Genomic DNA, 14173 nt, shown 5'->3' on the forward strand with positions numbered 1-14173 from the left:
TCCCATAAAAACAAGACGATTTTTGTTCATACTTCCGAAACTACCCTTGTGTTTTGTACAAGTGTTTCGCGAAGTACTAACAAACCGGGGTTCGTATACTTGTATTCAAACTTGACAATTCCAAACCCAACCAAATAATAACTATCATATTGAAGGTGTCGTTTAACTTAGGGTCCATCCAGTTGGTCCCACTACCCAATGAACTTTTAACTTGTTATGTCTGTTAGCTCTAGCCTATGAAGATCTATGCATGTCTGTGATAGATTTGAGTTGAAATTTAAGGTTGGATTTTTGTTTTGGTCGAACTTAAGCTTGGATTCTACATGGTCATGCTAGTAATTTTAGTAGCGGCATTACATGGTGGGACATGTAAAACAAGTTATTCAAAAGTTCGTACAATTTTTATGGAGTCATTCTACCATAAACCCCAACGAGTAAAGCTGAATGAAGTGGAGTTTGTGAGAGAGAATGGACCAAGAAAGGGTTTGAGTTTTCTTATTGAAATTTTTCTTTTAAGTGTTTACCAAATACCTTTTTAAGATCAGTTTTTTTTTATACCTACTTTTTATAAAAATACATCAGTACCAAACCAATACTTAGACTTTAGGGTAAAAGTTAAGTATTTTTAATATATTTCAAGGTAGCCTATACGCCAGTGTTTTTTGTCATTAAATCTTTGGTCAAGAAACTACGAGCTAGATTTAGAGGATAAAAATTATGATATATCTTATAGTAAGTTTTGGGAAAGAAAAAAAATATATATATATATATATATATATTCACCTATAAAGAGGAATGAATCCTTTTGTGAAAGGACTAAGGAGAGCCAAATCTCCTCAAAGTGCTAATAGGAAGTAACTTGTCCAACATTTCTTTGCTTGCTTGTTGTTGTCTAGCTACTTGTCTGCTTTAGTCTCCTACTTACCAACATCCAAATGTCCAAAATATGTGACATGATTCAAACACACAAACATTTTTAAGGGGACTTTTTTAAAAGTGAGACATTTTAGATATTCATTTCATATTTTTAACACAATATTTATAATATTAGTACGAAAATTAATGTTAAAAGATCTTGACAGATATGGATTGAGTTTGGGAAATTAGTCATGGGAAAAAAAAAAAAAAAACGAAAACTCTAATTTTGGTCAAATGGAATGTTAAGATTAGGATTGGTGTTTGTGTAATACATGGTTATTTTTACCATCGCATCATCATCAGATCCATCACACCCGTCGGTCGATCTAGGGCTGCGTGACACACACAACCACCATATCTCTGTTGAGATTCTTGAACCTTTCATTGCTCCACCAGGCCAAGCATGCATGGAGGTCATAACCGTAATTTCATAAACGTACACATTGTATTATATGGTTCACTGTTTCCATGGCAGAAATGAAATTAATAATTTGGCAGGGCAAGTACAACAGTTGGGCAGCTACTTCAGAACTGAAAGGCTGCTTTTGTACTTTCAATGCCCCATCAAAGCGGGGTCACGATCAGGTGTAGCTCCGCCTACCTATTCCCCTTCCCCATCTCGACCCGTGGCCTGACGAATACGATGTTGAAACAATTCCGGACGCGTGTCGCGTGGAAAAGAGGGGATGTGATGGGGCTCAGAGAACACTGCCAGCTGGGCTACTATCAGAATAGATTTTTTAGTGTGAACGGTACACGGAATGATACATGACGTGACATTATATAAATAGTGAGATATATGTGCTGAAATGTTAATAATTTAAAAAATAAAAATTTTCATCACTTTTATTAAAGTACATGATGTATTATTTGTGTTCCTATCACGATGAAAATTTTCTCTATTACTGATGAATTGATGAATGATGAAGCGTGATGTAACAGAGGAGAGAAATTAGAAATTTACGATCGGCATTAACAAGATGAATCCGGATCCTTGTTGGAATTTTTTTTCGTCAGATATCAGAGTTTATCGTATATCGTGTAATTTAATTATTTTAAATATTTTTATTTAAAATTAAATATAAATAGTATTTGATAAAAAATAACCACACGATGTACGATAAACAAACACTATTTACAGAGCTTCATGATCCTCATCAAAAAAATCCGAAAGAATCCTGTTGGTAACAAGATACTGCCTCTATCAACTTTTGAGAATAATATTAAGAGTTATGCTAGGAAGTCAAAATTTTAAGCTAAATTTATAAATTAAATGATATTTCATCAATAAAAAATAAATACATTAATCAACACGTAAGTAATAATTTAATCACCTGCAACCACGTTACTTTGTTAGTAAATTTAATTTTAAAAAATTAGTATTTCTAACGTTATAATATATATTTTTGGGCAACAGAAGGTAGTTGGATGGGACGGGCCATTATAGGGTTGACACGTAGTGTACGGTGGTTCTGGGATGACACCGAAAGAAAGCAGTGACTCAGGCGGTCAGGCTCTGGAGGAGGAGCGCTCCTTCTCACATTGAGTCATTAACAGTACTCTTCCTTTTACCTCACCTTACCCACCATTTTTATTCTTTTAAAATTTATTTATGTTTTATATTTTTCCTCATAGTTTTTATTCACCAATTTTTTGAACAACGGATGTTATTTACACAAATTTAAAAAATTTTAACCTAGAAATAATTTTTCTACTTCAATCATTCTAGATTAAATCATTAGGCCCAAATTATTAAAGAACGAATTTATGATAATTTTTTTCTTTAAGTAACTTTTTTTTAAACTAAAAAATTATGTAGACTATCATAATTTAATTTTATGAAGATTTTAACAAAAAAATATTTAGATTATGATAAATATAGAAAAATCACTAAACCGATACTATGAAAAAATAACGAAACACATGAAAGAATTTTTTTAATTATTTTACCTGTTCTAGCTGAATTTGATCGTATTAGGTCTAACTGTTGGATTTAATGATTTTATAATATACAATGAAAAAAAATACACGTATATAGTGAGTCAGTGCACTAACCTAGTTGGGGAGGGGGGGTTAAATTTGCCCCAAAAACTCATTTTTGGTTAAAACTCATATTTGGCCTAAGGATTGAAGCAAGTTGGAGTAGGTTTAAAACCTAAAATTTGAGTTTTACTCCAAATGTTAGAGTAGGTCTAAAAGAAGGGGGGGAGGTGGGCTAAGTCTCACAATGGCTAGCAATAATGTGATTCAAATTTACATTTAACAAGAATCGAGCATAAGACTTCTTTCTTACAAATGAAGAGAAATACACTAGACCGTAATACTAAGTGTCATTTCACCAGTCTTTTATTTCACATGATTTTAAAGATCCAAGACACTACTCATTAGATATGATTACATCTTCATTTATCGGCAATTTCAAGTATAGCACGTTATATGATTTGAAAATTATTCAAGTATAACATTTGATGTTAACGTAATTATTTTTGCACTAAACTCTATATTTGAATCAAAACTTCGATGCAATAGTCTGATAATATTTTTTTTTACTTATAAGTGAGAGGTCTTATATTTGATTCTTACTAAACACAAATTTATACCAAATTTTTATGTCTAACTTCTTGCGAGACTTAACTCATTTTGCACATCTTCTAAATAATTAATCTCACATGTATTTAACAATCTGAAATGCGATGCATGTATGATGTAACCACATTTAAATTTTTTGGAGATTGATTACAGGTCAACTTAATTTGCCCATTTATTCTCAGATTTTTGTACCAATTTATTTAAACAATAATTCTTTATGACTTTATTTTAAAAAGAATTTTTTATTTCAGCGATATTTTATTTTAACATAATTTGAACTATAGGAAGGTTCTTAGGTTTTAATGAATGTCATTATTTCAATAATAAAATATTTACATATTAGCATAATTAAATTAAGTTTCTAAAATATATTAATTTAGTGTTGGAAACGTTGCATTTGATATATATATATATATATATATATATATATATGGTTATACTTTGTATCATATTTTTATTTTTAGTTTATACCCAATTTTAATTTGCAATCCTTTTTTAAATTTGTACTACATTTCTTTTTAGTTTTAAGTTTTACCCATATATTAACTTCTTGTTGTGCCCTTTTCTTTAAATGATTAGTCTAGTTTTTTTTTTTTTTAATTCTTTATTTGTACCCATAATTTATTCATAATTTACCCATTATTCTTTATAAATGTACCACTTTTTTATATGTAAAATGTATCCTTTTTTTGTGTGTAAATGTACCCCTTTTTTAATGTAAAATGAACCCAATTTATTAATGTAAAATCTATAAATGTACCCCTTTCTCAATTTGAAATGTACCCTTATTTACAATTGTAAAATAAAACATTTTATGTTGTGATAAACTAGAAAATCTGATAATTAAGACGAATTATCAATTTTTGTAAGATTATGGGAAGAAATGAATACTAAAATTTAATATTTTGTCTTTCAATCAAAGTATTTAAATTAATAAAATTTAAGTCTAAGATTTTGGTATAATAAAATTTCAATCAAAATAATGTATCCATATGAATTTTTGGGTATATTACTATATAGCTTATTTACAATTTTTTAATACCATGGATACATTCATTTGCTATTTATGATTTCATATTATTACATTGTTTTTATTCATTTGTTCAATAAAAAATTTGAAAACTTTTTATTATAGCCGTTTCATATTATTACATTGTAATTTAATGAGGGACTTTAAATATAGGATTTATACGCCACATATATATTATAAATCTCATAAATGTCAAACATATAGAAATATACATATTAATATTGATATAATGAGGTTTTCATAGCCATGGGACTTTGATAAAAAATTAAATACTATTAAAATTTTAGTTAAAGAGTGATAGTAATTAGGGATCGAATCTAAAGTCTTCATTTTTTAATTATCTCTCACAAGTAAATTTGGGTTCCAATAGAACCTGCCCCACGACGATAGATGGATGAGCCCTAGCCCATTCCATTATTATTCAACTAGAAATAGAGATAAATGAACCCAGTAATCCACTTTAATTTTTGCTCATCTATATTGTTTTCTACAAAATTCTGTGAATTGTATTAAGCTAGTGATTTCACATACTCGTTTTCTCCTGATGCGTTAATCTTTAATTTATTTAATTCATAAGTTAAGAAAGTATAAAGAAGGGTATGAGGAGAGAAGTTAAATGCACAATATTCCACTTCGATCTTGTAATTTAATTTGTCTTGATTTACTAATTTAGACTATGCAATTTATTAATTGTTACAATTCCAAGATGTGTACTCAAAGAAATTATAGCACACGAAATTCACGCAGTTTTATATTTTAATACCTCCAAAAAGCTTCTAACAAATTGAGCAGAGTTGAACATTATTTTAAATTTCAAGTTTAAACACAATCATATGTAGTAGAGCATATTTATATGTATATTATCAATACATTTGCAAACTTAATGAGATTTGTGCAGAAGCATGAGTTTTAATTTGTTCACTTTTCCTCTTGGCATGGTTCTTCAATTTATCATCCTAGACGGGAACCAACGGCAGTTTGCCTCCGTATATCTTGCTAATTTTACCTTCTTCTTAGTTTTGTTGTCGATAAAAGGGTAAACGATTTTCCAAACCCTCATGAACATCTTCCCTAGCCTTTCGGGATAGTAGTCCTGCAACGATTAGTAGACAGTTATGGATGTTATGGGACAATTTTTATCCTTCTGGTATATTTTTGTTTTCACTTTCGCTGTAGAAGTTATTTATATATTAGACGACTAGCAAGTTTGTTTAATCTTGTACATAGAAAAGTAATGCTAAGCAGCAGAACAGATACCTGCAAAATTGAAAGAGCTCCAAGGTAACCTTGAAGGTCGCTGTTTGAATATCCCCAGCCTTCGAGATCTCCTATGGCAATGAACTTCTCCTGTCCTAGCGGAATCCTGACACATGAAGTTCAATTCAGCACATAAAACATATCGTCTATGGACTATACATGTTTTGCACGTTGCATATCCTTGCGCTCTTACATTACATAGCTTTGCAATGGCCAAAAGAAAAAGAAATCGCTTAGGAACATGGTTGAGTGACAGAAAAACTTACTTAGCACATATCTTGTCGAGACCATAGACTACAAAACCTGTACATACAAAAATATACAACTTTTAGATTTGGAAGACTCGTTAGATTTCTTCTGAGCCATAGGAAATGTTACTTATTGTATGAAGATTTCGAAAAAAATGTGGAAACGTAAGCTTGAATTCCTTGAGGCTGTTTTGAAAGTGTCTATATCCAAGGATAACTGCTATGGGGCATCCATTCTTGTCTGATCCCTGTAAAAACATATTGTTCTGTGCAATTTGGTTTGGAATCTCGGAAGCAGAAATAGAACCTTTAGGAACAAAATCGCGTCTCCATTTCAATTACTTGAGGACCATTGCAGACGCCTACTCTATATCCAAATTGCGAGCACGCAGGACCCTTCTTATCGTCAGATCATCCACTTCCTGCACACAATTACAGACCGCATTCCCAAAATCAGCTATGCAATCAACTATGCAAACTATAGAATACAAGATCAATGCGCCCGAAGATCAGCACAGGCAAAGAAAGCATGACATGGTTCAAGTAAATCAAGCCATCCTTCCAAGGAAAGGAATAATAATTTCTAATTTACCTGTGCCTTCAATTTTTGGCTTTGTACTCAACCTTATTGTGAGAAGTGATTAACTCACTAGTCAATCACGTTATAAACCAAAAACTATCTATATATTAATTTCATTTTTGAAATTAGAACTACTGTTTTCACCCTTTTTTGCAAGACTTCGTCATTCTTACTAATTAAAAAATATGCAAGTATTGTTTTCACTGGTAAGACAGCACCTTGGACGATGGATCTTTGCCTTCGACGAATTCTCTCACACGACGAATTCTCACCAGTGTCACTGCTTCTTCTGCTTCATCTTTCATGGTTTCCTTGCACTCCATCTCAGACACTACCTGCATGCCCTCGAGCATAAATAAATAGCTAGCAAATAGTTCTGCTGAGAAATATTCACGAGTTTTATAGCTCAGAGGAAAATTGGGACTAAACGCAAGGAAATCTGAGAAAAACTCAGTGGAAAGCTGAGTTGAATGATGAAGGAAAAAAAAAAAGGAAGCAGGAAAGAGGGGGAGGGGGGAGAGGCTGCTGTGGATGGCGTAGGAAGAATGGGAAATGGCTAGGAGGAGGAAAGGTGAGAATGCCGCTAGCCCAAGCCTTCGCAAGGGCCAGCAATGCGATTGCCACTAAGGTATTATTTTCTCTGTGCTGGAAAATCACCAGCAAACTTAACTTTCTTTTAAACGAACTATTTGTTCAATCGCTATAATTGCTATATGGATGGTAGCAACTATTTTCCTTTTTGTTTTGATCATCAGAACAATTTATCTTTTAAAATAGGCTTTATAGCCAAAATAGTCATTGAGATTTACATAACACATCACTTTGATCACTGAGATTGAAAATCAATAGAAATGGTCCCTGAGATTGTCCACCATCCATTATTTTGATCATTCCATTAAAAATTCTGTTAAGTGTCCCGGAACTCTTGGCCGGAAGTTTGGACAATTTTCAAAGCTTCGTAACTCAATCATTTCTTAACCAAATTCGACCCATAATATATCAAAATGAAGATAGGAAAGTGTAGAACAAGATTATACCTATTTGGAAGCCCAATGGTTGCCGGAGATAACCAGAAGATAGCCTAAAAGGTGACTGGTCCGCGAAAAAATTGGAAAATTTGCCGAAAACTGGATAAATTTTAAATGTTCATAACTTCTTCAATACTCAACGAAATTGAGTGATTTAAAAATGAATATCATACTTCTCAATGAGAAGAAGATAATGGTACCTTTCTCGATGGTTAATTCGCCGTGATTTAGCCGGAAAATGGCTCGAAATTGGCTAACTCAAGACTAATAAACCATTTTCGAGCCGTTTTTCAGCCAAACCACGATGAGTTAGCTATCAAGAAAGGTGCCATTCTCTTCTTCTCATTGAGAAGTATGATTTTTGTTTTTGAATCATTCGATGTCGTTGAGTATTGAAGAAGTTATGAATGTTTAAATTTTACCTAGTTTCCGGCTAGTTTTCCATTTTTCCCGTGGATCAGTCACCTTTCAGGCTATTTTTTGGCTATCTTCAGCAACCGCTGGACTTCCAAATAGGTATAATCTTGTTCTAAACTTTCCTATCTTCATTTTGATATAATATGAGTCGAATTTGGTTAAGAAACGATTAAGTTACGAAGTTTTGAAAATTGCCCAAACTTTCGGCCAAGAGTTTTGAGACACTTAACGGAGTTTTTAACGGAAGGACTAAAATAATGGATGGTGGAAAATCTCAGGGACCATTTTGGCTAAAAAGCCTTTAAAATATAGATTAATTTATAAAAGATTATACATGTGCAAAAATCACCATATTAGAAATCACTAAATAGACGATCCTAATTGTTTTTCTATTAGAAAATGCATATCATATTGATAATCAAACGCGCACACGATTTTCGAATTAGTTAAATTTTTTTTGCAGAAATAATTATTGAAGGCTAGCGAAGAAAGTAAAACTTTCCGAGATTGTCATACAACATTGGAGATTGGGGAGTAAAATGGGGAGAACATAGAGGAAGAAGGTACAACATGGAGGTAGCTAAGGCCAACTCCAACCGAATGGTCCAGATGGCCAGAGGGCCGAAAATAGCTCGAAAATCGTCTCCAATAGGGGGCTAGGCCAGAGGGCTCGTCGGCCCCACTAAATTTGAAAAGGCCAAAGGGCCAGAGGGCTGACCCAATCCAGCCAACCTCGGGCTGGGCTAGAAATTCTAGCATTCCTGTCGGATATAACCGACATGAATTCTAGGCCAAATTTCAAATGCAACGGCTAGCTGACGTCAGCTAGCCGTTATTTTTTTATTTATGTCTTTTACAGTTTTTTTTTTAAATTTTTTTTACACAATTTTTTTCCTATAACTTCCTATAACTTCTATTTTACAAAATTCGTTTTATATTTTTTTCTAAATTATATATTTTTTCCTATAATTTCTATTTTACAAAATTTGAATTTAATTTAAGTTGTTGTTTTTAAATAATAAATTATGTTGGAGTTTTTTTACAGTACTTAACTGTTGGATTTGAATTTGAATTTAAGTTGTAGTTTTTAAATAATAAATTATGTTTGGCCCTATGACCCTTTGACCCTTAGTTGGAGATGTTTTTTTGTGACAGAGCTAAAACGAGCCCTATGACCCTTTAGCCATCGGTTGGAGATGGAGACAAATATGGCCCTGTATTGTTCATTAAAATATTAAGGTTATGATATGATTTAATTTGGTCTAGGTTTCATTGTCTTGTAGACAAAAGATTGTTTTGATTTAATTTCGAGTATTGTTCCTTTGTAATCCTATAAATACCTCCTTATGAAGAAAAATAAAGTTCTAAAGTTGTTATTTGAGAATTGTGAATTGTAGAGAATTCTAAATTTATGCTAAACCCTTTATTTTCAAATTGGTATCATAGCAGAATTCGATTCTTGGTTGAACTTTGTTGAGAGCGCTTCCATGTGGGTGCACGAAACTAATTTTCTTCATGCACCCATAGACTATGAGCCTGGGGTTGAAAATTGTCTACAATTGTTAGAAGAAGATAAGTTTCCATTGCCATCAAGAAGAAAAAAGTTATGTTGTCGCGGCCTGGGGGAAAAGAGAAAAAAAATATTTGGCATGATGGGATCCGTTTCTTTTCATGGAGCCTTATGTGCTTTATTTTATTTTTCTTCTTAATTTAGTTTAGTTATGAGTTTGAGGAAGAAAAAAAAAAAAAGAAAAGAAAAGAAAAGAAAGAAAAATGAAAATAGAATTGCAAGAAAAAAGAGATTTGGTAGTTGAGGCTTTCGAAAATAGGAGTTAGTTTCAGTTGGTTCCACAATATCAAGAAATTTATTTATTGGGCTTTCAAAAAATGACGTTAGTTCCAATTGAGCTTTCGAAAAGATTAGTGTTAGTTTCAGTTGGGCTTTTGAAAAAAGGCGTTAGTTCCAAGGATTATGATTTGTTAGTCAGGCTTTTGAAAAGAGGCGTTTGTTCTAGTTGGGCGTTAAAAAAGATTGGCGCTAGTTCCAGTTGGGCATTCTAAAAGAGGCGTTTGTTCTGACAGATTGTGATTTATTGAGCTTTCGAAAAGATTGTCGTTAGTTTTGTGGCTCACTTAATGCATGGTCCCATGTGATGGGAGGTGTTGAATTTACAAAGTTTCAAATTAGATCTTATTTCCTTCTCGGCAAACTCATGATTTCACATCATGAGTTTTTTTTGTCTTTTATTTATTTTTTGTCGAAAGGTAGATATTATTAAATTTGAATAGAAATGTTAATATCTGATGCCAAAGTGTTAAACAACCATTTTGGCTTGAGAGAGTCCCAGGTATGGGAGCTCCCGACACGAGATGCAAATGAAGCCACTAGATGTGCGTTGAAAAATAAAAAGGAAAGTATTTCGGGGATATGATTTAGTTAGTAATTTTATATGATTTAATTAGGGTTTGGATATGATTTGATTTGGTGTAAGTTTCCTTGTCTTGTAGACAAATGATTGTTTTGATTTATTTTCTAATATTGCTCATTTTTAATCTTATAAATACTTCCTTATGGAGAAGAATAAAGTATTGAAGTTGTTATTTAAGAATTACGAGATGGAAGAGAATTTTAAATTTATTATAAACCCTGTATATTCAACTAGTGAAAAATGAATCAGGAAAAGTTTATAGCAAGATTAAAAAATGTACTCCATGATCATTATGAAGGTAATGACACTTTTCAAGTAACAATTTGCAAATCCCTCTCCTTTGAAATGGTCATGAAAAGCTTTTATAATCGCCCCTCTGATATTTTGTGATCTTTTGGACAAATGATTTCTTACATTAGTTTATCTAAATTATAAAGCTGAGAAATCAAATTTAATAAGGCATACTGTTCTAGCAGTATTTAGTTAAACTCTTTAAGTCGACCCTTTTTTTCAGTTACAAAATTACATCGGTCTCTTTTCTTTTCTACTTGCTGGTAAAAAGTAAAAACTTTGAAACGACTTCCAATTTATTTCATTGACCAAAAAGGAATAATTTGGTAAATTTTGGTGAATCACGAATCAGAAAAGAGCAGGTTGGGAGGCTTGGTCTTCTGGTGTCGGTGACTGACATGGACTTGCCATCGAACCTCCATGGACGCTGAATAAAATACACATCAAACAACCCAGAAGAGATCTTATTGTCCTTGTTTCTTCAACCCCAAATTGTTACTATTTTTTTCTTCATTTTCCCTGTCAATTTCCTCTCTGCTGCTGAAGCCAAAAGCCAGAGTCTTTGGAGTCGGAAAATAAAGCTCAACAATTTTGAACGAATCATCCAACCAATCCACCTTTCGACGTCCCAACCACCACCTTTACCAGATTGCTAAAGAACCCATCTGCCTTCTTGGGGTCATATCCTTCAGGACCCTTCCACTTTTGCTGGGTTGCTGATTTTGTAGCTGAAGAAAGAGAAGGATTGGGGAAAAAAAAATGAGAATTTGGAAGCTGGGTTTTGCTGGGTTTCTTGTTGCTGCCTTTGTGGTGGGGTTTGGTTCAGGGGAGCAGGCCCGCACTGAGAGAATTTCAGGTAGGGGACAGAAAGACTATTTTTTTCGATTTACATTATTTGATTGCTCTTGGGTTTTTGCCATTTTTCGGTTTCGAATTTCATTTTGCTGCCTTTAACAGCTACCTGGGTTTTGATCACTTGAAGTTTTGGTTTTGAATCTTTTGATTGATGGGGTGTTCGTAGGTTTGGTACATTTTATGGATCTGTTATCTAAATTTGATGTTCAATTGGACATATGGAATGTTGGATGTTGATGTAGTTCTTATCATTGTTAATTTCCACGTTGTTCTTAATTTTGATTTGACAATAATGAGGTTTGTCTCGGAGACGAGTTTAGTTTTGATCCGCCAATAATCGAAGTTATATACGTAGTAAATGCTGGGTTGTTTAGCTGGAGTTGTAGCTCCCAGAAGGGCGGCAAATGCATAATAATGCCATTGTGACGATGTTGATGAACTCCAAGGACCAAGAATTATGCGGTTTTGATCCTTTTGGATTTGTTGGATTTTGTCTTTAGAAGTCTGTCTATTGTATGTAGATTCAGAATCTGCTGAGGAATACAAGTGTATGAGAACTTAAGTATGGTTTGTTTGCACCGAATGTAGGTAGTGCTGGTGATGTTTTGGACGATGACCCAGTAGGAAGGTTGAAAGTTTTTGTGTATGAGCTTCCAAGCAAATACAACAAGAAGATTCTTCAGAAGGATCCCAGATGCCTCAACCATATGTTTGCAGCTGAGATCTTTATGCATCGGTTTCTCCTGTCTAGCCCTGTCCGAACCCTTAATCCTGAAGAAGCAGATTGGTTTTATACTCCTGTTTACACCACTTGTGACCTGACCCCCAATGGCCTTCCTTTGCCTTTTAAGTCACCACGGATGATGAGGAGTGCAATACAACTCATTTCTTCGAATTGGCCTTACTGGAACCGGACAGAAGGTGCTGATCACTTTTTTGTAGTGCCTCATGACTTTGGAGCATGTTTTCATTATCAGGTTAGAAGCTTGGTTTGCTTCTTCTTAATTCTCTCATGGAATTCTGACCGTTTGTAATTTGGACCAATTGGAATAATTATGTTAGCTTGTTCCGATATGCCTGTAGAGCTTACTTCTTTCATGATGTAAATTCATGTGTTGTATTTGAGCATGTCAATTATCTGAGTTGGTTCCATGTATAAACTATTGCAGGAAGAGAAGGCGATTGAAAGAGGAATTCTTCGCATGCTCCAACGTGCAACGTTGGTTCAGACTTTTGGGCAAAAGAATCATGTTTGCTTGAAAGAGGGCTCAATAACAGTTCCTCCGTATGCTCCTCCACAGAAGATGCAAACCCACCTAATTCCTGAGAAAACTCCTAGGTCCATCTTTGTTTACTTCCGAGGATTATTTTATGATGTGGGAAATGACCCAGAAGGTGGTTATTATGCAAGGTAATTCTTCCATAACCTATATGTGAATGTTAACAAAAATGGTGTCTAAGTCTCCCATAGTGTTTGAACGCACAAAATGCATCCTTCCATTGGTGGATGAGAGAGGTTATGCTGTTTTATGAGGTTAAACAACGTGACGGCATTTCATTTTCTAAACTAGAAGTTAACTTCCGATAGCTGTTGAAAATAAGAAATGAGAGTTTGGGGTTCTTTGGTTTGCTAGATAACACTAATATGAAAATAGGTCGGGGCAAGAGGTGGTCTAACTTTTTGTACTTTACAGAGGTGCACGAGCAGCGGTGTGGGAGAACTTCAAAGACAATCCGCTTTTTGACATCTCTACCGAGCACCCCACCACATACTATGAGGACATGCAACGAGCAGTCTTTTGTTTATGCCCTCTCGGCTGGGCTCCTTGGAGTCCAAGATTGGTTGAAGCAGTGATTTTTGGCTGCATTCCTGTTATCATAGCAGACGACATTGTTCTACCCTTTGCCGATGCCATCCCTTGGGAAGAGATTGGCGTGTTTGTAGATGAGAAAGATGTCCCCAACTTGGACACCATACTCACTTCCATCCCACCTGAACTGATACTGAGAAAGCAGAGATTGCTCGCTAACCCTTCAATGAAGCAAGCCATGTTATTCCCACAACCTGCCGAAGCAGGAGATGCTTTCCATCAAGTTCTAAACGGACTTGCGCGCAAGTTGCCGCACGGCCCTGATGTTTTCTTGAAGCCGGGTGAGAAGATCCTGAACTGGACCGCAGGGCCAGTGGGCGACCTGAAACCATGGTAGCCACTCTGACTTTTTACCTCCTCTTCAGCCAAGCCTCCAATTTTACTGTAGTAATTTTGTTATAGTTGAGATGCCGATTTTCATGACTGTAAAAATTTGGATTTCGTGAAAAGGTATCAGATTATTGTACACTTTTCTTTTGTAGCGTGACTTGGATTGTTATAATTTCATTGAAAGCATGATGGTGATTGTTCCATCGTTTCATTTGAAGTTTGTGAATCCCACACCAACCAAATACTCGGCTTCATGACTTTGCTGTGCTTACTTGTACAGGTTATTCCGGATTATTTTAATTCTTGACTTCTCGTGCGTTTACAAATAAT

General features: G+C 34.2%; 1 protein-coding gene and 1 pseudogene across 1 annotated transcript; one reads left to right on the forward strand and one right to left on the reverse strand.

Moving 5' to 3' along the window:
* Nucleotides 1–5480: 5480 nt before the first annotated feature.
* LOC137712308 (uncharacterized) lies at nucleotides 5481–6945 on the reverse strand (annotated as a pseudogene).
* Nucleotides 6946–10888: 3943 nt separating this feature from the next.
* On the forward strand, nucleotides 10889–14054 carry LOC137712933 (putative beta-1,4-xylosyltransferase IRX10L). The gene is made up of 4 exons (XM_068452140.2): nucleotides 10889–11643; nucleotides 12231–12619; nucleotides 12812–13053; nucleotides 13337–14054. The coding sequence occupies exons 1-4, from the start codon at nucleotides 11547–11549 to the stop codon at nucleotides 13848–13850; spliced, it is 1242 nt and encodes a 413-aa protein (XP_068308241.2). The 5' UTR covers nucleotides 10889–11546; the 3' UTR covers nucleotides 13851–14054.
* Nucleotides 14055–14173: the final 119 nt, after the last annotated feature.

The sequence above is a fragment of the Pyrus communis genome, chromosome 14, assembly GCF_041283825.1.
Source record: "Pyrus communis isolate YQ-2024b chromosome 14, ASM4128382v1, whole genome shotgun sequence".
Taxonomy (NCBI): Eukaryota; Viridiplantae; Streptophyta; class Magnoliopsida; order Rosales; family Rosaceae; genus Pyrus; species Pyrus communis.